A 27,999-nucleotide genomic window follows, 5' to 3' on the forward strand; every position below is an offset into this window, starting at 1 on the left:
AGTGTTACAATTATCTAAATTACAACATCTGCATGATGCCATGTTTACATTGAGGAGGAGTATCTGTTACATAATACTTCCGCTCCAACTACTACTAAAACGGTTAAACAGGAAGTTGAATATCGTTTTTAATTCTTTTGTTTAGATCAGCTTCATGGGGTTGAGGAAGTTTAACAGTGCCCCGTCAGAAAGGAAACTCGCTCATCAGTAAGGTCGCTTCTACTTCCTCAATGCAGCAATGCGCGTCCACGAGTCGTACTTTGAGAAAGCAAGTAGGCTAATCGTTAAGTGAGAACATCACCTCACCTCGCGGGTCTGTGTTGCCCTCCCCCATCCAAAAATACTGTATCATTATCGCACGGGAACGCGCATTTTAGCAAACGGGTCGCTTTTGGCCGACGCGACATTCAGTGACACTCCCTTTAAAACTAGCACTGTGCCCTTTAAACAAACTAACCTTAAGCCAGCAGATACTTCCAGTCTTATGTTGAGACTTAAAGCCGATAACGAAGCGCTGAAACCCCACGGGTGGTGCAATATCATACAAACTGCAACAATTAACTAACTGCTTTGACTGGCGGCCGTGAAAAGGGAAACTGTTGAGGACAAAAAAGTCGCTCGGAGATGCCCCGAGTCAGTGCGGTAATAGATGGTTATTTACACCGATAAAGGTCATTCTGAAGCGAAACTCAACCCGTAAAATTGTCAAATGTATAAATGCCAGCAACCTTACCTACACAGTGAATTAGTTTGTGTCGCCAAGAGTCAAGTTCCTGCCGAAAGCCGCGCCTGTCGATTGTGCATTGCTGCTTTTTGCACAGACTCGCCATTTTCTACCGTTCCTCTCTGGCGGGCACCAGCACGCGAAAAGGAAGCGCTGTGCTATGTGAACGCGCGCGCCTCCGCGCGGATGAAAAACTCGCTCTAGAAAAAACATTTCCGTTGACATACAGTAACAAAACTATAAGGTGTGGAAAACTGTAAGTATGTTTAGAATTTAAAATAAACAATCTAATTTTAATAATAAAAATCGTTATATGTGAAAATTCCATTTTCATTTACAGTTCAACACTTTATTGTTTATTTTACATAAACATGTTATCCAGTTTACTACAAACGTGGTTGACGCGTTTTCTACTGAGGATTAACACTAAGTATATAGCAGCACTCGGCCAACGGATGGAGGCAAAGACAGCAAATGCCACGGCCCCCCAAGTTCCCAGTGGCTCTAAAAGAACTATATGCTTGTGTGGCAGAGGGTCTGCCGTAATTTCGTTAGACTTGACAGTTTAAGGCTTTAAAATGATACATTTTGAAATGGTGTGGTGATGCATTTCTAGGTCCCCTTAATTTGGGTGGAAATATGTGAGGAAATGAGGCCAACTGCCCTTGGCAAATTGACTTTCTACCAATAGTTTAACATACTTTGCCTGTAGGGAAATGGGGTCATCATATAAATCCAGATTGCTAGGTGTAAACCTCATTTGTACATAAACTAGGAATTTATTGAAAAACTCAAAGCCTCATGTATTTTGTTTTTTTTTATTCAACAGACAAATTCAAAAGGGATGAGAGTCCAATTTTTCACTTTTTTCATTATTATTATTATTATTATCATCATCAATATAAAATATTTTATGCCAGCAAAACAAAAGAAGGGTTGGAAGAAATGCAAATAAAGTCAGAAAAGTTTATACACAAGTAACACTTCTGGAAGATTCTAATTAATTCAAGAAGACGTGTGATGGTGTCGGGTTTGATTTGCATCCACCAAATGATTAGTCTGTGGATGGATTGTCTTCACCGCATTCTGCCACAGTCTTTCAGAGAAGTTTTGCATTGAGAAAGACACAGTTCTTTATGTAAAACCGCAAACATGTTTGTTAATTCAACATCTATGGTACACAATATAATGAAAATATCCAGGAGTCTGGAGAAACAGTCACCATCATGATAAACAGTGCCCCACAGGCATCACAATGAGGTGGATCACAGCCATCGGTTGAAAAGCTGACATTTTGTTTAATCTTTAGTAAAGCACCAATTAGTGTTATATATTCTTCCTATCTATGTCTGTTATATTAAGCTTCAGATTAACTAAAACATGAAAATGTCCTTTTTTGTAGTTTTTAATTAAAAAAGAAAACAATGTACAAACTTAATTTTATTTTTTCACTCAATGGAGAAATGTCAACATGTACAGAACTGGTTGGGACAAAGTATCCATGTTTCCCCAAAATTTTCTTCAAGATGAGATTAATTTTCATCAAATTAAAGATTTTTATATTGTTATTTTAGTCTAGGCAGACCCATAACCACAGCAGGGGGCTAGTCAGCTGCACTATTTTGTTATTCTGATTCTGAAAGCTTGTTGATGTAAATATAATCTCTACAGACGATTTAATCTCTGCTTGGAGTTTTTGCTGGACCCCAAACTGTGTTTTTTATGGATTAAAACTAATCATTACTGTAGTTATAGTTATAGTTATAGTTATAATGTTAGATTGTGCTGAACAAAGGGTACCTTGATGCCAATCTAAGATTAGTATAGTAAAGTCACTGTCATGAAAATGGATTCCTAAATTCACTTAACTATCCAACCACCACTTTTGAGAAAGCACAGGTATCTTATGTGGATTCCAAATAACCACAGAATGTTCATATTTATATCTATCTATCTATCTATCTATATATATATCTATATATATATATATATATATATATATATATATATATATATATATATATATATATATATATATATATATATATATATACATACATATATACATACATATATACATATATATATATATATATATATATATATATATATATATATATATATATATATATATATATATATATATATATATATATATATATATATATATATATATATATATATACATATATAGCTGCCGTGTTTCAGTGTCAGGGGAGTTGCTAGGAGGGGTTAAGGACCTTGCCAGGCACAGGGATTCAAGACCCAAGCCCACATTTGTGACCAGGCTACCGCCCCTAGGACTGCCATCACCCAAAATAACCAAGTGCCAGTATCAATAAGAAGATAGATTTTTTTTTTTTTCGTTACATACAAATTTGTTAAAGCCATTAAGTTTTAGAAGAATACCCACCATCTTTGAATAATAGCTATGTCTGTCACTATCAGCGGCTGCTGGCTATGGCAGTGGTTTTAAAGATGCCTTCAAGTGCTGTCTGAATTCCTAGATGTCATGGTTCATGAAGGCAATGTACAGAGAGCAGCTCTCTATAGAAGACAGAGACTCATAGTCTTTCCTTGTGAAATGATATTGAGTTAGTTTAAAATGCCATTTCCCGTTTTCTGTCACTGTCATATAATAAAGCTAGCGTCAGTTTTCGCTACACAATCATATCCTCCCAACTTACGAGCAGCTGCTGAATGTGACATACGTTTCTCAGCCGGTGTTTTCATATCTTTACGCCCATCTGCTCCTGTACGGTGGTTTACATGCGCCAGAGACGACACTTTGTGTCCAGGTAAATTACAGCCTTTTTAGCGCACTTGATTGCCCATTCATAGATGTGTTGCCATGGGTTACAGTCTATTTAAATAGGCTTTTAATCAAAGCGACAACCATCTCAGCAACATGTAGCCGATGTGCAAGCTTCTACTGATCGAAACATATTGACCGCTTTTGTTGGATTTTTGCGGTATTGTGGGAGTGTTTCAGACTGTGTTTGATGAGTTATTTATCTAATGGCGACCGCATGGGTAAAATTACACCCGACTGCCATACTAACCGTGTCCTTTTTACTTTAAAGTGATAGTTACCGAACGATATTTTTTAATGAAGTGTGTTTGTTTGCAGTCACGCATCATGTCTCTTTTTATTTATTTATGTTTTTAGGGATTTAGTCGCTCAGGTGTGTTTCGGTGTGTTGTCGACAGATACACTCGGCACACACTGTGTATTCAAGTGTAACTGCACTGACAGTTGGAGGACCAAGTGTAAGTTGCTTTCATTATTCTGAAATTTTAGGATTTCATTTCTGTTTGACAATGCACCCATCTTCCAGGATAACAGATAGTGGTCACCTGAGACTCATTCATTCAGAATCCACAAATTTAACTTTCCTTACTCGAATAACTTATTTAAATTAAGCAGAAGCCCAGCCACCATGTCAGTGTGTGGGCCAAAAGGGCTCTTTTGCCTGCACATAAGGGTCCCATGTGTTTGTCTTTAGTTATCACTTGGCCTCCTCACATATGGAGCCCATGTAACTAAACCCACATGGGATCTTGCCCATTTCAAGCCTATGCCCACTCAGTACCCATGTAGACCAAATATAACCCTTAAGGGCCCCACACGGACATGTTTGCTGGGATATGGGGCCTCTATTGGTACTGTGCAGTTTACCAAGTTGGGCCCCAGCTGAAACCCTGATGGGCAAACGCAGGTGATGCCACTGTGGAAACTGTGGATAAACCCAACTATAACAATATGTCTCATATTTATGTCTCATTTTCCCTGAATAGACAGACAGCAGTTTCAAACAGATGTTTCCTTTTTCTTCTTTTTCATTGTGAATAACTTTTCACCAGTGTCACATGTTTTATAGGCCTGAGGGCAATGACTGTGTTTGTGTGTTAAAAGTAGGGGTACAATGACTTTGACCAGAGGATCTTTCACCTACACCAGTGGGGAAGAATACCACGGTGAGTGGAAAGAAGGTAAGATGCTGATGTTTTTTAGCTTTAAATAGAGAGTTTGTGTCTTGTGACGCATTAGATCCATGTAAACTGTTGTGTACATCAAATCTGCACAATGTTTCTCTGAGGAATTATTGTGTATTTCTTCGAGTGAATAAGGATGTAATGAATCATCATCATTCAAAATCTGAGACTGTTAAATATTCATAAAATAACACATGCAAGCCTTCAATTTTATGCAAATAGTAATGAAAGGATGTGAGACAGTAAAACTGAGAAATATGTTTAATCCAAATTGGATGTCAGGAATTTTAAACATAAGTTATGACTGGGGCTTGTTTATCACTTTGCTGTATCACTTATTTCAACAACAACATGAAGTCCCAATGAAGATGGTTACATTTTTTAAATATCTTTTATATGTGCTTTATTTTCTGTGCATGGTATTGTTTTATTTTAGCATCTCTGGTTGCAGCGAGGAACATTTATAGTCATTGACATAACACAGCAGCTCAGTCGAAGACAAGAATCAGGACCATTCTGCATTGATTTTTTGGTCTTTTCTTTGCACTTAGAAATTTATTTAGATTATCTTAAGCTTTTGCACATATCAGGTGCCACCAATTATGACATATCTGCTTTTTTTTCAGGTATTACTCTCAGAAACATTAATTTCCTGAACCATTTATTCATGCAGCCTTTTGCACACAATCCTCATGTTTACACCAAGTAGATTCACTGTTCAAACCTTGGGTTCATAATCCTGTTAATGTTGCACGTTTGCACAGTTTATTATGGAGATGTTCCATCAGATGTATTTTAAAACCTTTTCAGTTTTTCTTAGCCCCTGTCTGATCTTGCAGTAAAGGTGTCACTGTCATCATTTATTCTGTCTCAGTTGTGGTCCGTTTTCTATAATTAATTCTTAACACAGCCACGGCCAAACGTTTTGAGAATGACACAAGTATTGGTTTTCACAAAGTTTGCTGCTTTAATGTTTTTAGATCTTTTTGTCAGATGTTACTGGGATATAACTGAAGTATAAATACAAGCATTTCGTAAGGGTCAAAGGCTTTTATTGACAGTTACATCAAGTTGAAGCAAAGAGTCAGTATTTGCAGCATTGACCCTTCTTTTTCCAAGACCTCTGCAATTCACCCTGGCATGCTGTCAATTAACTTCTGGGCCACATCCTGACTGATGCAACAAGTTATGCTTTATCAATGCTTGGAGTTTGTCAGAATTTGGGGGGGGGGTTCCACCCACTTGAGGATTGACCATAATTTCTCAATGGGATTAAGGTTTGGGGAGTTTCCTTTCTCCTGAACCTCTCTCCTTGACGTTCTTGATGATCCAATTAAAGGTTGATTTAGGCGCAGTCTTACTAGCAGCAATGTCCTTGCCTTTAAAGCCCCTTATGTACAACGCAATGATGACGGCACGTTTCCTTGCAGATAACTATGGTTAATAGAGGAAGAACAATGATTTCAAGCACGACAAATTGATCTCCAGCCTTGTCCTCGTCAACACTCTCACCTGTGTTTACAAGAGAATCCCTGACATGTCAGCTTGCCTTCTGCGGCAGGACTGAAATACAATGGAATGGTATTTTTTTTGTTGGTTTTTTTTTTGAGGATAAAGTTCATTTTCATGGTAAAGATGGACTTTGCAATTAATTGCAATTCATCTGATCAATCTTCATAACATTATGTAGTACATTCAAATTGCCACCATAAAAAATTGAGCAGTGAAAATTAATATTTTTGTCTAAACTTTTGGCCATGGTTGTACAGTCTAGAAGTTTTGTAAATCATTCCCCACTTCATCATAATTTATATTTTGCTTCTGAAAATAAGGTTTTATTGGAATGTTGTTTTCATTTCCCCAACACATTATGACGTTTCTTACAAAATCATTTTTTTAAAGCAAAACTGTTCCAGCTCATAAAAGTCATATGAAGATTTTATTCAAAAGTTTTATATATCGGCCGCTATAAAAAAAAAAAAAAAAAGATCTTGTCTCAACAAATTCCTAATGTCCTAAAAATCATCATTTTTAAAAGCAAAACTGTTCCAGCTCATAAAAGTCATATGAAGATTTTATTCAAAGGTTTCATTTATCGGCCGTTATAAAAAAAAAAAAAAAAAAAAGAAGATCTTGTCTCAACAAATTTCTACATTCTTAAAATAGACTATTAATACCTGAGATGCATAACAATAAGGTATTGTACTGTATTTTACTGTTTTGTTATGCATTTAACAGAGTCAACAATGCAGAAACAGTGTTTTAAAAAAATGATGATAAAAGCATGCATCAGCACCTCTGTGTTGGCAGGAGAGAGAAATGGGTGGATGTTTTTAAGGTTGTAAAATCCTGCTTTGTTATATTTACATTTCATCTGAATAAAACACAAGACTGTAGGAACAATGTCCTTCAGACAGATGAGAGTCAAGACCTGGGGTCATTATTTTCAGCTCCATGTTTGCAGAAAAACATGTCTTCAACCTAATCATTTGACTGTATTTTAACTTTTTCACTTGACTGTAAGTTTATCTGAAGGCATGTTATATTATTCAGATGTGGTCTCATGCACTCATTCAAATAATTTTTAAAAACTCTTAATACTGGAAAGTAAACCATGGCATTAGCAACAACTGTGCAGCTTTGAGCCAGATGCTACACTTTAAAAGGAAATTTCCTGTCAACTTTTTTCACCTTTGGCTAAGATGAGCATAACACACACTGTATCAACAGTCTTGCATGCACATACAGTGAAGATTATAGTGACATACAAGCTCAAGTTATTTGGATAAACCCTAATTAGCTGGCATTGATAAATCTGGCTCTGTTCATACTGTGTTAACAGCTCTGCCTTTGACAAATCCTCCTGATTAGACTAAGGACCTGTTTTAACAGATCAGAGATTGTCCTTTGAGAGAACCAAATCCGTTGCAGTACTTGAGATGACCAGTTTTTGATTTGGTTGTTAAACATTTACTCTTTGTATTTGGGTATGAACTCCAGTTTTCAGACTGAAAGCACCATCAGTCAGATTCAACTTTACCCACTTTCACAGTGTGGCTTTTGTTAAGTATTTATGAGCTTTGGCACAGAATTAAAGACAACCAAAGGTGAAATATGAAACTCACTGGTTCCTTAGGGCTTATAATTTGGTGTATTTTTGGCAAAAGAAAAAAAAACTGTACGATTAGACTATCCTAATTCCCTTTTGCAGAGGAGGCAGATGGGAATCCTAATTCATTATTGGCAGCCCAGTGTGGAAAAAAAAAAGATCAATTATGACCTAACAATTAATGCAAAGATAGAAGCAATCATATTACCTCTTTTCAGTCATCTGTTCATTCATTCATTCATTTTCACGTGGTGCTTTGCAGGTCGGAGGCACGGTCTTGGCCAACTCACATTTCAAGATGGAACTTGCTACACTGGCCAGTTTGAGAATGGACTCTTTCACGGCTCTGGTGTCCTGATTTTTACAGATGGATCCAGGTGTGAGAGCAACAGTAATATTAAAAGGAAGTCAATTTTGCTCCCAGTCAAAAGTTATAAATTGACAACTTGCTCTTTTTGTGTTAGGTATGAAGGAGAATTTGCACATGGAAAGTTTCAAGGAACAGGAGTCTTCAGTCGATACGACGGCATGAAATTTGAAGGCGAATTCAAAGACGGGAGGGTCGAAGGATATGGTAAGACTGGCGCACCACTGGAACAGCATATCCATCAGGTTGTCAATATTCTTTCCTCATGCTTGATCATGGTGTGCTCTGCCTGTGCCCCCAGGGTTATTGACTTTCCCAGATGGAACTCATGGTGCTCCACGAAATGAGGGCTTGTTTCAAAACCATAAGCTGCAGAAAAGAGAGAAGTGTCCAGGAGTGGTGCAACGTGCGCAGGTTTCAGCCTCCAGTGCTCTTAGTCTGGCACTTTGACAGTCCTGGACCCCAGGAGGAGTCACAAGCAGAAATCTGGGATCTTCAAGAACACCCTCTGCGATGAATGTCCCCCTCCAACTCTTCTCTCTGTGTTTTTATCTCTTTTTTCGCCATGCTTTCCATTTTTCTGGATCTTCTTTGTTTCACACTCATCGTGACCTGGAATGCAAATGCAATTTGACCAAATAACAGCTCTTTGAATGACTTGACTTGAAATGCACAACAGCAAGAAGCACACATTTCTCATGTTCGGATTGTACTCTTACAAAGTGTCTTAGTGTTTTTCTCTAGAATTGGTATCCATCATGCACTAACCTGCAAATGATGGAAGCCCCCTTCTACAGTCTTATAAAACATCTTTATCTTTAGAGTTGGTCAGATATTTTTTGTTGAAGTTAAAGCTTTAACTACCAATTATATCATTTAATATAAATATATTACAATCCTTACAGGGGTGTGAAATAGAAATATGCCCTGTGAATGCTTTGATAAGTAGAATGTAACAATTGTTTTCCATTTTAAGACCATTCCTCTCATAAAATGGTTCTGCTTCAACTTTCTTAAGGAATCTGTTTATATCACTGATGTTTCCTCATTTGGAAGATCAGAAATCACAATTGCCTTAAAGACTTTTTTTTTTTTTTTTTTTTTAACAATAGTGAATTTTAAAGAATGTCCATTACAAAAAAAAAAAAAAATCAGAGGATGAACAGCACCCTCTTCTTCCCCTCTCCTCCACACCGCTTGCCTAAAGGCGTCTGTCAGCCTAATGAGTTTAAGGTCTGTTTGAAGATTGCCTTGACTCTCAGAGGCACATTGCTAAGCTGGTGCTAAGTTTTAGCTCCCATCACGTACGAGTCAAGCACATTTTCTCTCCCAATCAATCTTCCGCTTCAAATGGAAAGCAGGAAATCATTTGAGAATTGATTTAACTCACTTTTCTATTTTTAACCTGGAAGATCAGGTTGACTAAATGTCCTAAAATGATTGGATGAAAGCTAAATGCACTGAATTCAGCAACTTGATCTTTAATGCGGCGGCTGAATAAAATATTCAGTATATCTGCTATGTATTTAAGAGCATGTAATATTGATGTATGTTTTTATTTTTCTCTGATATTTATTGAAGTAGATTGTATTTGGTCTGACTTTTCAAAAGAATGAATAATTAGGCTGATATTGTGTAGCTGTGTTTTTATGTTTTCATTTTAAACAGTATACATGTACATTTAGACGTTGGAAATGTATAAAGTGTTACAGCTACTCTGTTAATTCAATGTACTTGAACAGTTAATAAGCCTTACATAGGATTACTAGACAGGGTTAAACTGAGACTGCTGACAAAACTAACCAAAGACAACTGAAACAATATTACAGGAAGCAAAGCTTAAAGCAGTCACCATTAGGGTATATTTGCTCCATCTTACAGCTGAAGAAGAAGGACGGTTCAATCAGAAAAATTCCACTAGGGCTGGAAGTACACATGAAAAACAACAGGAAGGAAGATTAAACAGGGAGCTGATAGAAAATTCTGTTTCATCTATTCCTGGAGTCTCTTGCCTGGATTATTGCAGTTACTGACTTTGACTGTTTTTTTTTTATTGTACAAAGAAAAATATAATCAATGCTCATTATTGTTAGCTCATATTTTTGCTTGCTTAAAATACCCATTTTTGCTACAATCAGTCTGGAGACATGTAGGCATGAGTATCACCATTTAAAGGCACACTTCAATGTTGGCTGTGTTCTTGTCTGTTTCACATCTTCCAATTTTTCTTTTCTTCCATGTTAAGGAAAACATAGCCCCATGTTGTCCTTGTGCGCACACACACACACACACACACACACACACACTCTCACACACACACACACACAAACTCCAGCCTGAGTGTATTTGAGTGCACAAGAACTGCACACCTATTTCTAACGAGAAAAAGAAATGGTGATTTAAAAGTGTGCCTGACCAGACTTTCACCTGCCTGGAAAATATCATTGCCATGGTTACCTTTTTGAGTAATATTATAATGCTGTTTGAGTGCTCTTAAAACTACTGCCCTCTCATTCTCCTGGAGTTCATCTGATCCTGTACCACAAAGATGTATTTAATAAAGGACTGGATTAGAAACAAAACCTGCTGTTCAGTGATATAGAAACATTGAAGATTCTGTTTGAAGATTTTGCTCTAACATAACCTCACTCCCTCCATAAGCCCACAGCTTTCCCGTCACACCTCCACTCTGTCATCCTGCAGCTTAGTCATGGACCAGAACACAGCTTCATCTCCCTCCACATCAGGACACCCTGAAACCTCCACTTTGTATGTCTCCTGCAGTCAGGTCAAGAAGCAACTTGAGAAACTGAACCAGAACAAGGAAGCAAGTGACTACAGACCAGTTGCCCTGACATCTCACATCATGAAAGTCCTGGAGAGACTCTTACTGGCTCACCTCAACAAGCAAGTAAACACCTTTCAGGACCCATTACAATTTGCATATCGTAATGGACTTGGGGTTGAAGATGCCATCATATACCTGCTCCAGAGAGCACACTCTCATCTGGACCATTCAGGCAGCACTCTGATGGTCATGTTCTTTGATTTCTTAAGTGCTTTTAATACCATTCAGCCTGCTTTGTTCTGTGAGAAGCTCCATAAATTCCAGGTGGATACCACCACAACCACCTGGATCTATGACTACCTCACAAACAGACCACAGTTTGTGAGACTGAAAGGTTGTGTGTCTGAGATGGAGGTCAGCAGCACTGATGCACCACAAGGAACTGTACTCTCGCCATTCCTCTTCACTCTGTACACCTCAGACTTCCAGTCCAACTCTGAGTCCTGTCATCTGCAGAAATACTCTGAGGACTCTGCAGTTGTGGGGTGTATCAGTGATGGACAAGAAGCAGAGTACAGAGAACTGGTCAGTCAGTTTGTTAAATGGTGTGGTGACAATCATCTTATATTAAATACCAGCAAAACAAAAGAGATGATTGTTGACTTCAGGAGGAACAAGAATAAACAAAGCACTGTTTCCATCCTGGGAGAGGAGGTAGAGGTGGTGGAGGAATACAAGTATCTTGGAGTTCAGCTGGACAACAAACTGGACTGGAAATGCAACACTGACTACATCTACAAGAAAGGTCAGAGCAGACTGTACTTCTTAAGGAAGTTGAGATTGTTTAACGTCTGCACTAAGATGTTGCATATCTTCTATAAGTCTGTTGTGGAGAGTGCAGTCAGCTTTGCAGCATCTGCTGGGGTCGTAGCATCAGAACCAGAGACTTGAAGAGAATCAACAAACTGATCAAGAAAGCTGCTTCTGTGCTTGGAGTAAATCTGGAGCCGCTGGAGCTGATTGTCCAAAGAAGAATGCTGCACAAGCTGATGAAGATGATGGAGGATTCTTCACACCCTCTCCACAACACAGTGAAGAAACTGTAAGACTGAAAGATACATTCCTGCCAGCAGCCATCAACCTCTGGAACAAGGCCTATACTCAAACCTACTCTACTACAATATTGAATTTCCCTTTGGGGATAAATAAATTACTTTTAATTTAATTTAATTTAATTTAATTTAATTTAATTTAATTTAATTTAATTTAATTTAATTTAATTTAATTTAATTATTTAATTTAATTTAATTTAATTTAATTTAATTTAATTTAATTTAATTTAATTTAATTTAATTTAATAAAACCTTAACAAATGGGGTACGAAATGTTCCTGTTTTCATGGGGGAGCAGGTTACTCTGGACTTTTTGTCAAGTGTCGTTTCAAACAAAAACCTTCAGTTTCCCCTCAACCTTTTAGCGAACTACAGCTGAATGCAGCTCATACTTCCCGTAGAGCTAAAATAAACCAACTAAAAGCCATGAAACATACATTTCCATACAAGCTTGAAGATTTGAATCTGTGTTGCTTTTGTCATACTATGTTAAATCTCAGTTAAAGGGTCAGGTTGACAAAGTGAAAGACAGCTTTCTTGCATGAAGTGTGTTATCTAGAATTTTGCATAGTTTGTGTTCCTACTGTCCTTGACAGTTGCACAGCCTTGCCTAGAACAGGAAAGGCTGCATGGAACTGATAATACTGTCTAACTGAACTGAGCACACTTGGCACACTTCAGAAACAAGCTGCTGCCTTTACCAACATCATATTATATTCACATCATGGAAAACATAGCAACAGGACAACAGCAAATGAAAATAACTGGTCAAGGAAATAAAAGTTTTTAACAAAATATCCACCAAGTGGCAGTTGAATCCTTGACTGCAGCAGATAAACACTAATCACCTTCATCATGATCAGCTGGCATCTCCAACATTCATTCATTCATTCATTTTCTGAACCGCTTATTCCAATTCAGGGTCGCGGGGAAGCTGGAGCCTATCCCAGCTGGCTTTGGGCGACAGGCAGGGTACACCCTGGACAGCTCACCAGTCCATCGCAGGCATCTCCAACATGGTACCACAATATCTCCTGGCTGTTTTCATCAACCACCTGATGCCCCCTAAGATTATAAAGCTTTGTGCAAGAACATGTGAAGATCCAAAGACTGGATCTAAAAGATTTTACAAATGAATTTGTTTACCAAGTACTGTATTTTCAGTTTCCCTCTGTCTTTTCAAGCAGATCTATTCAAATCTCTCACATTAGGCTGACATTTTCTAATGCCATGGTTCATGCCCCGGAGAGGGGGATTTTGATGGTGGGCACACATTAAATGCCATTAAAAGAGTGCTTAGCCATAAATAAGCTATATACAGCACTGTAGTAGAATTAAAGAATGTGTTTGAAACTTCAGAGATTTTGGCTACGTTCACACTACAGGCTGAAGTGACTGAAATCCGGTGTTTTTGCACCTATGCGAACTGTAACTGATCTTTTCTTAACAGTCTGAATGACACAGATCTGATATTTTTGAATGCGACCCAGGCCGCTTGGATATGTGGTCCTAAATCCGATATGTATCGGATCTTTTGCCATGCGACTTCAGTCTGAATTAATCCACGACAAACGTCATTATTCTGCGTTTTGTTGTTTATGAACTCTTTATCGGTAAATGCTCTCACATTACTCTCCCACCAATCCTGACTGCGACTCCATACCCAAACATTTCTCTCCACAGTTGTTGCTGCCACAGCTCCACAAAAGGCCTTGACCAAAACTTTTACTTTCCTCTTCCGTAAACGTCTCCATAAAACGAACCCATTCACAATGTTGTGGCTATGGTTGGACAAAACTTTAAACCTTTTTTTTTAACTTTTATAGTTGGACAAAACTTTTAAAATAGCAAATGCTCTGCTGCCATCCATATTTACTTCTGCAAACACAAAGATGTCACACGCACGCTCACTGCATATGTGCGCATAACGTTCATACAGGAGATCACATACAAGTCACATTTGATCGGAAATGTGAACAGACTTTCAAAAAATTTGGATTTCACAAAAACAGCCGTTATGAGCAGCAAGCCCTGCAGTTTGAATGCAGCCTTTGATCCATTTTGACATATCACAAAAGTTGTTGCAGATTTGTTGGCTGTCCATGGTGAGAATTGCACATTCCACCTCATCCTACAGGTGCTCTATTGGACTGGGATCTGGTGACTGTGGAGGCCTCTGAAGTATAGTGAACTTTTCGCCATGTTCCAGAAACTAGTTTACCGAGATCTGAGTTTTGGGAAATGGTGCATTATCCTGCTGAAATTAATCAGAGGATGGGCGACTGTGTTCACAAAAGCAAGAACATGGTCAGCAACAATACTCTGGAAGTCTAGTTTGAAAGGAAGACTCATTCTACCAGGTGACATTTCCCAGCCATCCACTGTCCAGTTTTGGTGGTCCTTAGTGAACTGTACACTTAGTTACCTCTTTTTAGTTGACAGAAGTGGGATCTGGTGTGATTTTTTTGCTGCTGTAGTCCATCTGCCTTAACAATTATTAAGTTGTGCATTCACCAATGGTACTATAGGAATTATTGATATTCTTGAAAAATATCAAGAATATAAGAAAGAATATAACTGGAATATTTGTGTTTGTAATAAGCACATTTCAGGCTAATTCATTTTGATGTCCAAGTGCAGAAGGGCAGAAAATAATCAAGCATTTTTCACCAACCCCTTGATTTATTTTATATTGATCCTCTCAGATCAGCCTCAGCCAGAAACAAGCCCTAAGACAATGCTCCATCCTGAGTCCTGCCTTCTTCTGCAGTGGGCTGCATCTGATTGGTCAACTGGTAGGAGTAGGTGTCATACACATCAGCTGTTTTCTCTGTAGAAACACTGGAAGAAATGGTTAACTAACCAAAGTAGATACTCTAGTAAAATTGTCAACACCAAACATACAGCCATTCACCTTTTAGCCCTAATCGGACCCCGAAAACAAGAGTGAATGAATCAGCAACCTGCAGCAATGAATGCAGTAGGCTGTATCTGTTAGGTAATACGTTCCAGCAATAGCTAGTCGAAAAAACTCTATAAGACGCAATCATTTTTAGCTCCATGGAAACTGAATATAGAGACTTGTAGGAAAACTCAAACATGCATTTACTTGATTAAAATAAAAACTGTTAGACACAGTTGCCTGATGAGTATTCAAAATCAAAACAGTGTAAAAAGTTTGAAATACTTAAAATAGCATAATATGGCCCCTTTAAAGAGTTACTGTTGCCTTTTTTCTGTTGTCTCCAGCAAGTCTGTCTATTTTCCTTTGACATGTCACATGAAAAAGGTATTTTGGTGCAGTCAACAACTTCCCACAGGATACTTTTACCTTTTTCTTTTTTTTTTTTTTAACCATTCTGAATAAACCTGAGAGATGGTTGTGAGTAAAACTTCCAACAGTTTAGCAGTTTCTGAAAAAATCAGACTGGCCATTCTGGCACCAACAACCATGCCATTTTCAGTCAGTTAATACACGTTCTTCCTCATACTGATGCTCAGCTTGATGTCATCTTGAATGTGCCTAAATCCATTGAGTTGCTAGTATGTGAACTGGTGATTAGTTATTCAGAATCAGAACACTTTATTCATCCCCAAGGGACCGTTCCCTTTACAGGCATAGGTCAGAGCAAAGGACAGGATATTCACCTTTTACTGGGTATTTGATTTTTGCAGATTTATAAAGCTAGCTAAAATTTCATACGTGTCAAGTTGAATTTTAAATACACACGTACATGTGTTTATATGACCATTTAGAAATGTAGTCATCAGCACTTGGCTGCTGCTCATTCCCTTCCATCTTGTGCAAAAAAAAAAATACTAAGAGAAAAAAAGCATCCAAAAAGAAGGATCTATCACTTTGCCAAACAAGGTGCAGGTTTTTAGGGTGGAGCTTTTGATTTGGGACAGTGCTTGGCCCGGACATATATAATCCACACTCCTAAGTGTGTAGGCCCTGAATTGGGTCACAGTGGTTCAGATGAACAGGATGAACAGACCTGGACTAAAGCGTCCGCCAACTCCTGGACAGTCTGTGGTACAACTTGGCGTTGGTGGATGGAGTGAGAAATGACGTCCCAGATGTGCTGAATTGGATTCAGGTCTGGGGAACGGGAGGGCCAGTCCATAACATCAATGCCTTTGTGTTGCAGGAACTGCTGACACACTCCAGTCACATGTAGTCTAGCATTGTCTTGCATTAGGAGGAACCCACAGCCAACCGCACCAGCATATGGTCTCACAAGGGGTCTGAGGATCTCATCTCGGTACCTAATGGCAGTCAGGCTACCTCTGGTGAGCACATGAAGGGCTGTGTGGCCATCCAGAGAAATGCCACCCCACACCATTACTGAGCCACTGCCAAACTGGTCATGCTGGAGGATGTTGCAGGCAGCAGAACGTTCTCCACGGCTTCCCCAGACTCTCTGTTCTGTTCTCCAGACATCTGTCACATGTGCTCAGTGTGAACCTGCTTTCATGTGTGAAGAGCACAAGGAGCCAGTGGTGAATTTTCCAATCTTGGTGTTCTCTGGCAAATGCCAAACATCCTGCACGGTGTTGGGCTGTAAGCACAACCCCACTTGTGGACGTTGGGCCCTCATACCACCCTCATGGAGTCTGTTTCTGACTGTTGGTCAGACACATGCACATTTGTGGCCTGCTGGAGCTCATTTTGCAGGATCTGGCAGTGCTGTGACTGTTCCTCCTTTATTGGGTGTCTATTCCATTTGCACAACGGCATATATATGTATATATATATATATATATATATATATATATATATATATATATATATATATATATATATATTTATATATATATTCTTTTTTTTTTTTTTTTTTTTTTTAATTTTTAATTTTTCGGTGCATCAGCACAGAAAACAGTCAGAACCCGTCCCCCCACCCAAAGGCGGAGGGAAACTACCCTTTCATCCACTGGGGTAAACACAAGCGTGCAGGCACCAAGCTGGGGGCTGATGAGAATGCCCACATCTGCTCGGCGCTTCTCACCGTGAGCAACTCCACAGTGGAAGAAGGTCCAGCCCCTCTCAAGGGTACTGGTTCCAGAGTCCAAGCCATGCGTCAAGGTGAGTCCAACTATATCTAGCCGGAACCGCTCAACCTCACGCAGAAGCTCAGGCTCCTTCCCCACCAGAGAGCTGACATTCCACATCATTAGAGCCAGCTTCTGCCGCCCGGGATCGGACCACCAGGGTCCCCGCCCCTTGCTGCCGCCCAGCTCACATTGCACCCGACCCCTACAGCTCTTCCCGCAGATGGTGAGCCCACGGGAGGTGAGGCCCATGTAACCCTTTCGGGCTGAGCCTGACCAGGCCCTATGGGCAATGGCTGGGCACAAGTCGCTTGCTCTTGAGCCCCACCCCCAGGCCTGGCTCCAGAAGGGGGCCCCGGTAACCCGTGTCCAGGCAAGGGAACATTTATGCCCATATTTGTCGTTATCATATAGGCCTATGAGCTGTACTTGGTCTGGTCCCTCCCCTAGACACCTGTTTGCCATGGGTGACCCTACTAGGGGCATAAAGTCACCAACAACATAGGTGCTCGGATCTTTGGGACACACAAACCCCTCCACCACGATAAGGTGACAGCTCAGGGAGGGGATATATATATATACGTATATATATATACATATATATATATATATATATATATATATATATATATATATATATACATGTATATATATACATATATATATATATATATATATATATATACATATATATATACATGTATATATATACATATATATATATATATATATATATATATATATATATATATATATATATATATATATACATATATATATATATGTATATATATATATACGTGTATGTATATATATATATATATATATATATATATATATATATATATATATATATATATATATATATATATATATATATATATATGTACATATATATATATATATATGTATATGTATATATATATATATATATATATATATATATATATATATGTATATATATATATATATATACACACACATATACATATATATGTATATATGTGTACATATATATATATATATATATATATATATATATATATATATATATATATATATATATATATATATATATATATACATACACATATATACACATATATATATATGTATATATGTGTATATATACATATATATGTATATATACACATATATATATATATATATATATATGTATATATGTGTATATATACATATATATATATATATATACATATATATATATATATATATATATTTATATATATATATAAATATATATATATACACATATATATATGTGTGTATATATACATATATATATATATATTTATATATATATATATATATATATATATATATATATATATATATACATATATATATATATATATATATGTATATATGTGTACATATACATATATATATATATATATATATATATATATATATATATATATATATATATATATATATATATATATATATTTTATTTATTTTATTTTTTTTAAAATTTATTTATTTATTTATTTTTTGTTTGTTCTTTGTTGGTGGGGTTTTTTGTTGTTTCTGAGTTGGACTTTGTTGGGGGTTTTTTTTTGGGGGGGGGGGGGGGGGGGGGTTGTGCATGTGTGTTAGGTTGTTTTTACTTATATATACATATATATATATACATATATATTTATATATATATATATATATACATATATATATATATATATACATATATATATATATATATATATATATATATATATATATACATATATATATATATGTATATATATATATACGTGTATATATATATATATATATATATATATGTATATATATATATATATATATGTATATATATATATATATATATGTATATATATATATATATATATATATATATATGTATATATATATATATATATATATGTATATATATATATATATATATATATGTATATATATATATATATACACACACATATACATATATATATGTATATATGTGTATATATACATATATATGTATATATACACATATATATATATATATATATATATATATATGTATATATGTGTATATATACATATATATATATATACACATATATATATGTGTGTATATATACATATATATATATATATACACGTATATATATATATATATATATATATATATATATATATATATATATATATATATATATATATATATATATATATATATATATATATATATATATATATATATATATATACATATATATATATATATATATGTATATATGTGTACATATACATATATATATATATATATATATATATATATTTTATTTATTTTATTTTTTTTTAAATTTATTTATTTATTTATTTTTTGTTTGTTCTTTGCTGGTGGGGTTTTTTGTTGTTTCTGAGTTGGACTTTGTTGGGGGGTTTTTTTTTTGGGGGGGGGGGGGGGGGGGGGGGTTGTGCATGTGTGTTCGGTTGTTTTTACTTGTGGTTGTTATTTGCCAAAAGATGAGACTTGATGAGACTTGAATGCCCCACCAGTCTTTAAGTGTTTGTGTTGGGATTGTCTTATTTGATCTTTTTAGCTAGTTGTTTTAGCTTCTGACATAAAACAGATCCATTGAAAGTTCAGATTCATCTAAAAGTCCTCTTTAGACATTTGACAGCCTTCTCCATTTTGCTTCCAATACTGTCAAAAACTCTTTGAATTATGTTCCTTTTGGGTGTCCTCTTGATGTATAGGTTGAATTTTAAAGATGCTGTAAGGGCTTTATCAAAAAACTCATCATCTGGTGACATAGCAGCTTCCAGAAGCTTTTCTGTTGTGCTGAATGTTCTGTAAAGATCTTTCACAACAACCTTGGTAAGATCTTGCATGTTTTCTTGGTTTATTAGGGTGGTATCAGAGTTTATCTTTACAACAACCAAGTGTAAAATCCTTTCCTTTATTAGCTGGATGTCAAGTTTTGAACTTTTGTCCTTGTCACATTTTGACATCAGCCTTACAAGCAGCGCAACAACAAGGCTGTTTGTCAAACTCTGGGCTTCAACAGAGGTGATTGACTGTGTTTCTTTGGGAGATTCTTTCTCTTCTTGTTCTTTAGGTTCTTTGTCTGCTTCCTCTGTGGCTGTGTCTTTTGTAATAATTTTAGGTTCAGTTTCTTCACTTTGTTGACTTAAGGAAGATGTAAACTTCAAGTCTTCACAGCCTTCCAATCCAGTCATAATGTCGTCTGGAGACTGTGCCCCCTCTTTAAAAAGATTATCAATGTCTGTAATGACCTCCAAGACTTTGTTGTCAACCTTTTCTTCTGATGGTTTTCCAATCCCAAGAAAAATTTGCTGCAGGAATTTCCCTACTGCATCTTCTGTAATGGAATACAGAACTTCGGGTGAAAAGGTTCTCTGAAGTCTGTCTGCACTCTTTTTCATTTTTGAAATCACAGAATCTGATAGACACTTACCTGGTGGTACAAGGGGTATCTGATAGAAATCTCCAGTCATAAGATGATCATACATCTGATCAGTTAGTTGTCTGGCAAACGTCTGCACTTCCTGGCAATGTTTGATGTTGTTCAGTTTTTTAGTAAGGTCCTCTATTTGTTCAGACTGAGTCAATCCTGTTATTAACTTGTACAAATCGGATTCAAAAGTGTCAAAACTTAGTGGAGAACATTTCCGTTTGAATACGGTTGCCAATCTTTTATGACTTGTCACGGGTGAGTGTGAAGTTTCTGGCTTTGTCGATTCTGGCAGAGTCCCTGGTAATATGTCTGTATCTTCAGGTGTCATACACTTTGAGCTCTGTTTGATGTTTAAAACAAAGTTTTCATTTTGAGTATGAAATGCTTTCTTTAGATCCTCCTTCATCTTCTCAAAATGTTTTTTTAAAAATTGTGAGATGTAAGTATTCTTTTTCGGTTCATTTTCAGGGACGGTCTCAGGAGCTTTACGGCGTGAACTCTCAAAAAAATGTTTGATTTTGTCAGCTACTACCGCTAAATTAAAGTGAGCGTCAGCTGAAACTCTACAGAATCCAGGAGGGTCCACAGTGGCAGTAGGCTCCAAGCTTTTAATGTTTCCCATTATGGTGTTGACAATTTCAGCAGCAGCACTCTGTGCTGAAAGAGAAGGTTTGATGGGTGAAAAAGTCTTCATATTTTCTTCAGAAAGATTTGATTCAGACCTTTTAATTAATATGTTGGTCACAAATTCTGTTGCTGTCTTAACAGAGATGGAGGATTTTATGCTGTCAGGCGACGTTGAGCCAGAAGTTTGTGACTCGACAGTTTGACTTGAAGATTTAGTCAGACATTTTGCAAGGCACTTTTGTAGGCATTTGCCTGCATGGCACACCATGCGGCCAAGATGTCGTATACTTTTCATCCAGCCACAAACGTAAAGCGCGGGTGATGGAACATCCATTGGTTGAGCTACTTCTACAAGTAGAGAATTGACTTTGGTATCTATTTCCTTTTCTGCCATTTCTCTTAGCTCTTTGGCCTCTAAATCCTCATATAAATCCAAATCTTCAGGAGGAACATTCATATATGAGGAAAAACTTTTTCTAATAGAATCTCCAAGTTCTGCTTTGATGATAGGCGAAGATGGATTATCAGTATTTGTCTGGATCCTTTCTCCAATCTTCGGAAGCACAGTCTTTAAAACAATGGCTGAAACTGTTTGTATTACATCTGCTAACAGGCCTGCAAGAATAAATTTCATTTCTGGGTCTATTTTTCCTGTGGCCAGCATGGCCCATTGAGCTGCTGAAACTTTTGCAAAGTGTTTATTCACTACAGGAATAACATCCATCTCTGTGATGGGAACACTGCTTTCCATTTCTTGTCTTGTCTTGTACATTGTTGTTTCTCCTCTTCTTGAAATGTCAGAAAAAATCTTAAAATTGATTGAGTTAAAGAAATTCAAAATCCTCTCCTGTGAGTGTCTGTTGACAGAACTAAGGAATTTGGGGAAACTGGCCGAATATGACGCCAAAGTGTGAGTCACAATGACGTCACAAAGGAAATAGCTCTATATTGCGTCACATAGCCACGCCTACCGATCCGCCTCTTTTTTTTTCCCACTCTGCATTCTCCTTTGAAGGATGATGACATACATAAAAAAAAAATACTATGGAAGCATGAAAACCTATTTTTTTTCAGTGATCAAAACCATTGATCTGAATTACTGACATGATCCATGGATATTCTCATTAATTCTGAAAAACAGAATTAATGAGATTAAACACAAAAACTATGCTAGGCTATGTTTTTGTGGAAAAATGGGGTTAGCTTCTTGGCATCATCAACAACAACACTGAATTTTGGAACATACAATAATAATAATAATAATAATAATAATAATAATAATAATAATAATAATAATAATAATACATGTCTGTTAATGACCCATCGTGGTGACGGGAGGACTGGAGCTCCTATTTGACCTATCTGGTTAGTTTTCGTGTCTTAGCTGCACTTGGCAGAGATCCAGTATTTTCAGCGATCTTCGAGGTGCACTGACCATCTGACCAGGGCTTCTAGATAGCATTATATTTACAACAACATCCAATAGCGGTTTAATGGGAGTATTTACCATACCGACTCCTTATTATAACTGTAACAGAGTTCATGTGCTTATATTCCACTTGTTCGCACATTATTTATGTCATTTGTCGGCTCTGTGTCTGGTGGTGCAGCCCTCTGAGTTGTATCGATGTCTCTGTGTGAACATGTCTGTATGGAGCATTTCGTAATGACTGTTGACTTGTTATGAATTGTTCGATTAAACTACTGCTGCGGGGCCTGTAAAGCATACTGTCACCAGCATAAAGCTTTCTGGATAGATTGCTGCGTGTGAACCTCCGGTTAGAGCCGACAGTGCCTGATCCATAGACATAAAATAGAGTAGACGGAACAATGACTGCGGCCGCAGCTGTGGCCGCCATCTTGGACCGGCTGTTCACCTGTTGAAAAGGAATAAACATGATTTTCCATCAGTTCTTATTTGTTAAAAAAAAAAAAAAAAAAAAAATTAGACAGGCTCTATAAATAAAGTGTTCAGTGTATTATTATTATTATTATTATTATTATTATTATTATTATTATTATTATTATTATTATTAATAATAACAATAACAATAATAATAATAATAATAATAATAAAAATAATAATCCATCCATCCTCAAACATATACATAATATATCTCCACAAACAGGACCTTATCTGTAACATTAAGGTCTGCCCCATGACTCTTGAGGGCTTTAACAGCTCTCAGACTCACTGCTGCAGACACATCGTAGTGTGTAGCTGAACAGCTGAAACTCAGTACGAGGGCTCATCCTATTAGTATATCTGACATCAGGCCACTAGAGGTCAGAGCTTCAGTGTGAGAAGATAATCTCACCCAATCTCATCATCATCTTTACAACCAGGCAGTGTCCTTATACACTTCTTACTTTGTTTCTTAAGTTCATGTCAACTCCTGTTTAATAGACACACACACACACACACACGCACATATATATATATAAATATATATATATATATATATATATATATATATATATATATACATATATATATATATACATACATATACGTATGTATGTATAAAGAATGTTGTGGGGAACATAGTTTAGTCCTTTTGTTAAAGGCATTCCTATCAGTTGATTTCCTGTCGGCTTTTGGTCCCCATCATGACAAAAAAAACAAATGCGCACAAACAGATGTTTTTTCTGCATTTCGTACAGACTCACACCTACTCCTGGCTTTTCTAGTTAGTGTGTGACTGGGTGAGGTGTTAATGGTTAACCATTGTTATTTAAAGAAGAGGCAGAGTTCAGGGAAGCAAAACACACACACACAGCAGCCATTTTAACCGAGCAGGAACTATATCTTACTGCTGTCCTGTCAACCATGGAGAGACACTGTGAACTATCAGCTTAGATTTCCTCCAGGCTGGAAGTGAGTTACTTTTTCTTGTGTGTGTGAGAGATATATGTGCTGTACTGTACAGAAACTACTTTAAATGCATTATTTGCCCACAAATTATTTTCAATGACGGTAAATGACAGATAGACCTCGGTGAGATGACAGTCACCAAGTTCTAGTGATACTTTTTGAATACTTTGGAGCTACTGTAGTAGGAAAATTATATTTATGTATTTCAGGTAGAGGAAGGTGAAAGTAGAAAAGCGCCATGGTGACACTAAATCGTTTGAGTGTAGAAGATCCAGAGGATGGCTCTCCACTACTGCCGGTGGTTGTAGATACTACAGCACCAACACCTGTCGGCCACAGACAGCAAGTACTTACAAAGACTTACTCCGAGGACTTTTTCCTCAATAGGTACAAACCATGTAAATGGCTGAAGCTGTGGAATAAATGTCTGCAATTTTGTTCAGGAAACCTGTTGTTGAGGTTTTATTTGTGGCAAAGGATATCACATTTACAGCATGTTTATTGGAAGGAAAAAGAAAATCTTGAGTCATCATTCTTATAAGTATTATGCAAACAGCACTTTATTATGATTTATCTTGTACTCTTTTGTAATGTTTTACACAGAAAGCAGAATCTTGCCATCAGTCTGTTCCTGCTGGTTGGATGTTACTTGGCTATTCTGATACCTGCGTATTTCCCCTTGAATAAGAAGGAAGCTGCTAGCTATGACTACCCTTACCCCAAAGATCTGGTAAAGATGCATCTCAGCCTTTCTTCACAAGTGTTTACAGGCATTTCTTTCATCACTTCAGACTTAATTCAAATGTTTGCCCTTCTTTTTAGGTCTTATTTAATTGGTCAGCCTCCCTACTGTCGCGTCCTTGTCAGCCTCGCTGGTGTCTCAACCACCTGAAGACCCTGTCCTGTTCAGAAGGCCTCCAGGACATCCCTGTGTTTGTGCAGCAGGACAGACCTGTGGTGTGGAATTTGGCCCCTCCTCTTGGGCTCCAGGGCAGTGAAGAGCATCTGGCTCTGGCTCTTGCCTCCATGCCTCAACCTGGCCTGCCTCCATTGCTGAGAAGAGAAGATAGCTGCCGGCGATGTGTGGTGGTGGGAAATGGAGGGGTTCTTTATGGCAGCCATCTTGGATCCCATATAGATCAGTATGATGTTGTCATCAGGTACGTGCGGATGAGACAGACAGTCGCAATGGTTAGATTTCTCATGGACATATTTGGATTATAGCCGAAAGGGTAGACAGTAACAAACATACTGTCCATTACAAAGATAAAGGATGAGTCAAAAATCTTTAGTGTCCTTTATAAAAGTGGACCAATTGATTAGTCCTTCCTTGTAAATGATCATTATCAAGAAATATAAATAATATATATATATATATATATATATATATATATATATATATATATATATATATATATATATATTTTTATTTTTTATTTTTTTTTTTTTATAAAGTTAGTACTAAACATAAGGAAATTTATTTATATTCCATCATCTCTACCCTTCAAAAATGTCAAGTAGTATTCTATTATACATTAAGAAAGTCTGATTAGTCACCTTTACAACAAGGTGTAACTTGAGCAACACAGTTAAATGTGTGAGTAGTGCCCGAAAGAAATGTGACAAAAACTCTGGTAATATTCTCTTGTAGACTGAGATTTCAGTGCTGCCAGGTGTACACCAGTCACAGGTGAATGTATGACTAGCAGTAAACTGTACCGTATTCATAGACAGACATACTGGAATAAGATTCTGGAGTTCTTGATAATCCCTTATCTACAGAATCTGGAATCTAACTCCATCTTCTAGGTTTACAAATCTCCCCCACAGAGGCAGGATGTGCACAATGACCGGCTGTAAGTCAAGTCTTCAGCTCAGACCCTTGTGGGATTGTCTTGGGTGTGTTGTGTGTGCTAGAGTGACCAATACAACCCAGCTAGTTGACCTTCCATGAAATGAATAGTGGAAAAATGGTGAATTTGTTGTGTGTTATCTCCATGTTATAATGGGAGCGTTTCATCATCCAATCCTTCAAATCATGAAACTTAAAACAACAGTGAATATCATCAGGAGAATATTTGACTTTTTTAGGGATGCACTACCCACACATTCAGCTGTGTTTCTCATTCCACAGAAGCACTATCCTTATAATTTATACCTCACTATAAAAATGACTAATCAGGCATTCCAAAAATGTACAATACAACATCAATTAGTTTTTACTAAAAATGAGACCTGATTGGTAAAATACAAATTTCATTACTTTTTGTGATAACTTTATTGGCTCTACATTGATGCCAATTTATAACATATAGTAACAACATACATAATAACAACATAACAGAGTAATAACTTATGGTACAGCATGAAACAAAAAAAAGTTGCCTGTGTGTGAAATTATAAAACAGCCCCACAGTATTATGTTGTCTTTGACCCATAATGAAATCTTCTATTGCCACATAAAGCAACAACCTTTTTCACCTGGAAATCTCTGATTTTTGTTCGTTAGTTTAAAGCAGGAATCCCCAATCCTGGCCCTCGAGGATTGATGTGCTGCAGTAGGAACACTTAAAAATCCTGCAGGACACCGGTCCTCGAGGACAAGGGTTGGGGATCCCTGGCCTGAAAAACAAGCTTCCAAAATTTTAGTGGGCTTTGATATGCTGCAGTGATGGAGTTCTGCAGTGATGACCTCAATGTCAGCCACAATCAAAATCACTTTCTTGACACTTCAACTCCGGAAGAAGCAATAAAACTCTCTTTGTTGACATTTCTATTAATTTCCCTCACCAAAGTGTGAATTGTCTTGCTCTTTGTTTATGGCATAGCATGTCTTCTTGCAGTTTGTGAAGATGCAACACATTAAAAAATTTTAACAATAATGGCACTTCTCTGTTGCCAGACTAAATAATGCCCCAGTGCCTGGATTTGAGAGGGATGCCGGATCTCGCACTACTATCCGCTTAATGTACCCAGAGGGAGCACCTCACTCAACTGATGAGTACAGAAAGACCTCCATGGTAGCTCTGGTGGTCTTTAAAAGCTTGGACTTAGACTGGCTCACTGCTGTCATCACCAAACAGCCTCTAGTAAGCCTACATCACAAGGACTGTTGCACAACAACATGCCGTATTACATAAGCCACAATTGCCACAACATTCTGTATAACAATACTGTGATCACCCCAGCATACTCAACAACCCCTTTGTTGTTTCTTTTAACTAGAGCTTCTGGTCCAAAATGTGGTTCTGGAGGGAGGTGGTGGATGATATTCCCCTAGAACCAGAGAGCTTTAAGATCCTCCACCCTGCCATAATTCATAAGACTGGGCAAGTCTTACAGAAATATGCTCTAAAACAGGGAAGTGTAAGTTTTTGCGTGATCATTCTTTAAAATCTGGCTTGTTACCTTGATACACATCATACTTTGAATGGGTTTTAATATAGTGTTGGATAATTTCAATTTAGAGAAATATTGTGCTTGTTTTGGCTACGGAAAGATAAAAGCTGATTTTCTCCCATCATAAGATGGTGCCAACATTAGGTGCCAGTGCAGTTGTGATGGCTCTGCAACTGTGTGACCAGGTGAGCCTTGCAGGGTTTGGATACGACATGCAACACCCAGAGGCCAGGCTTCACTACTATGAAGCCATACGCATGGACGCCATGAAAGCTCAAGTAAGTTTAGACTGATGACCAAACTGTGCATAAAATACTCCAACGCCTGGTAATTTATTTACCCTATTAAAATCATACAGGTGGTGCATGATGTTGGTGCTGAAAAGCTCTTCTTGAGGGACCTGGTGGCTGCAGGAGCTGTGACTGACCTCACAGGAGCTCTGTGAGATGAATACTGAGGATACGCTGAACTCTACATTCACTCCACACTCCTACCTGTGAG

General features: G+C 37.1%; 2 protein-coding genes across 2 annotated transcripts; both read left to right on the forward strand.

The window, feature by feature from the left end:
- Positions 1 to 3,426: 3,426 nt before the first annotated feature.
- Positions 3,427 to 8,646, forward strand: morn4 (MORN repeat containing 4; the record flags this gene model as incomplete). Its single annotated transcript, XM_079248354.1, has 5 exons — positions 3,427 to 3,522; positions 4,644 to 4,717; positions 8,092 to 8,206; positions 8,294 to 8,403; positions 8,498 to 8,646. Exons 1-5 carry the CDS (start codon positions 3,494 to 3,496, stop codon positions 8,644 to 8,646), a joined length of 477 nt encoding a protein of 158 aa, XP_079104480.1. The 5' UTR covers positions 3,427 to 3,493.
- A 15,691-nt stretch (positions 8,647 to 24,337) lies between these two features.
- st3gal7 (ST3 beta-galactoside alpha-2,3-sialyltransferase 7) lies at positions 24,338 to 27,943 on the forward strand (the record flags this gene model as incomplete). Its single annotated transcript, XM_079248356.1, has 7 exons — positions 24,338 to 24,486; positions 24,703 to 24,829; positions 24,922 to 25,259; positions 27,002 to 27,188; positions 27,325 to 27,465; positions 27,627 to 27,776; positions 27,857 to 27,943. 7 exons carry the CDS (start codon positions 24,338 to 24,340, stop codon positions 27,941 to 27,943), a joined length of 1,179 nt encoding a protein of 392 aa, XP_079104482.1.
- Positions 27,944 to 27,999: the final 56 nt, after the last annotated feature.

The sequence above is a fragment of the Telmatherina bonti genome, assembly GCF_933228915.1.
Source record: "Telmatherina bonti genome assembly, chromosome: 11".
Classification (NCBI taxonomy): domain Eukaryota; kingdom Metazoa; phylum Chordata; class Actinopteri; order Atheriniformes; family Telmatherinidae; genus Telmatherina; species Telmatherina bonti.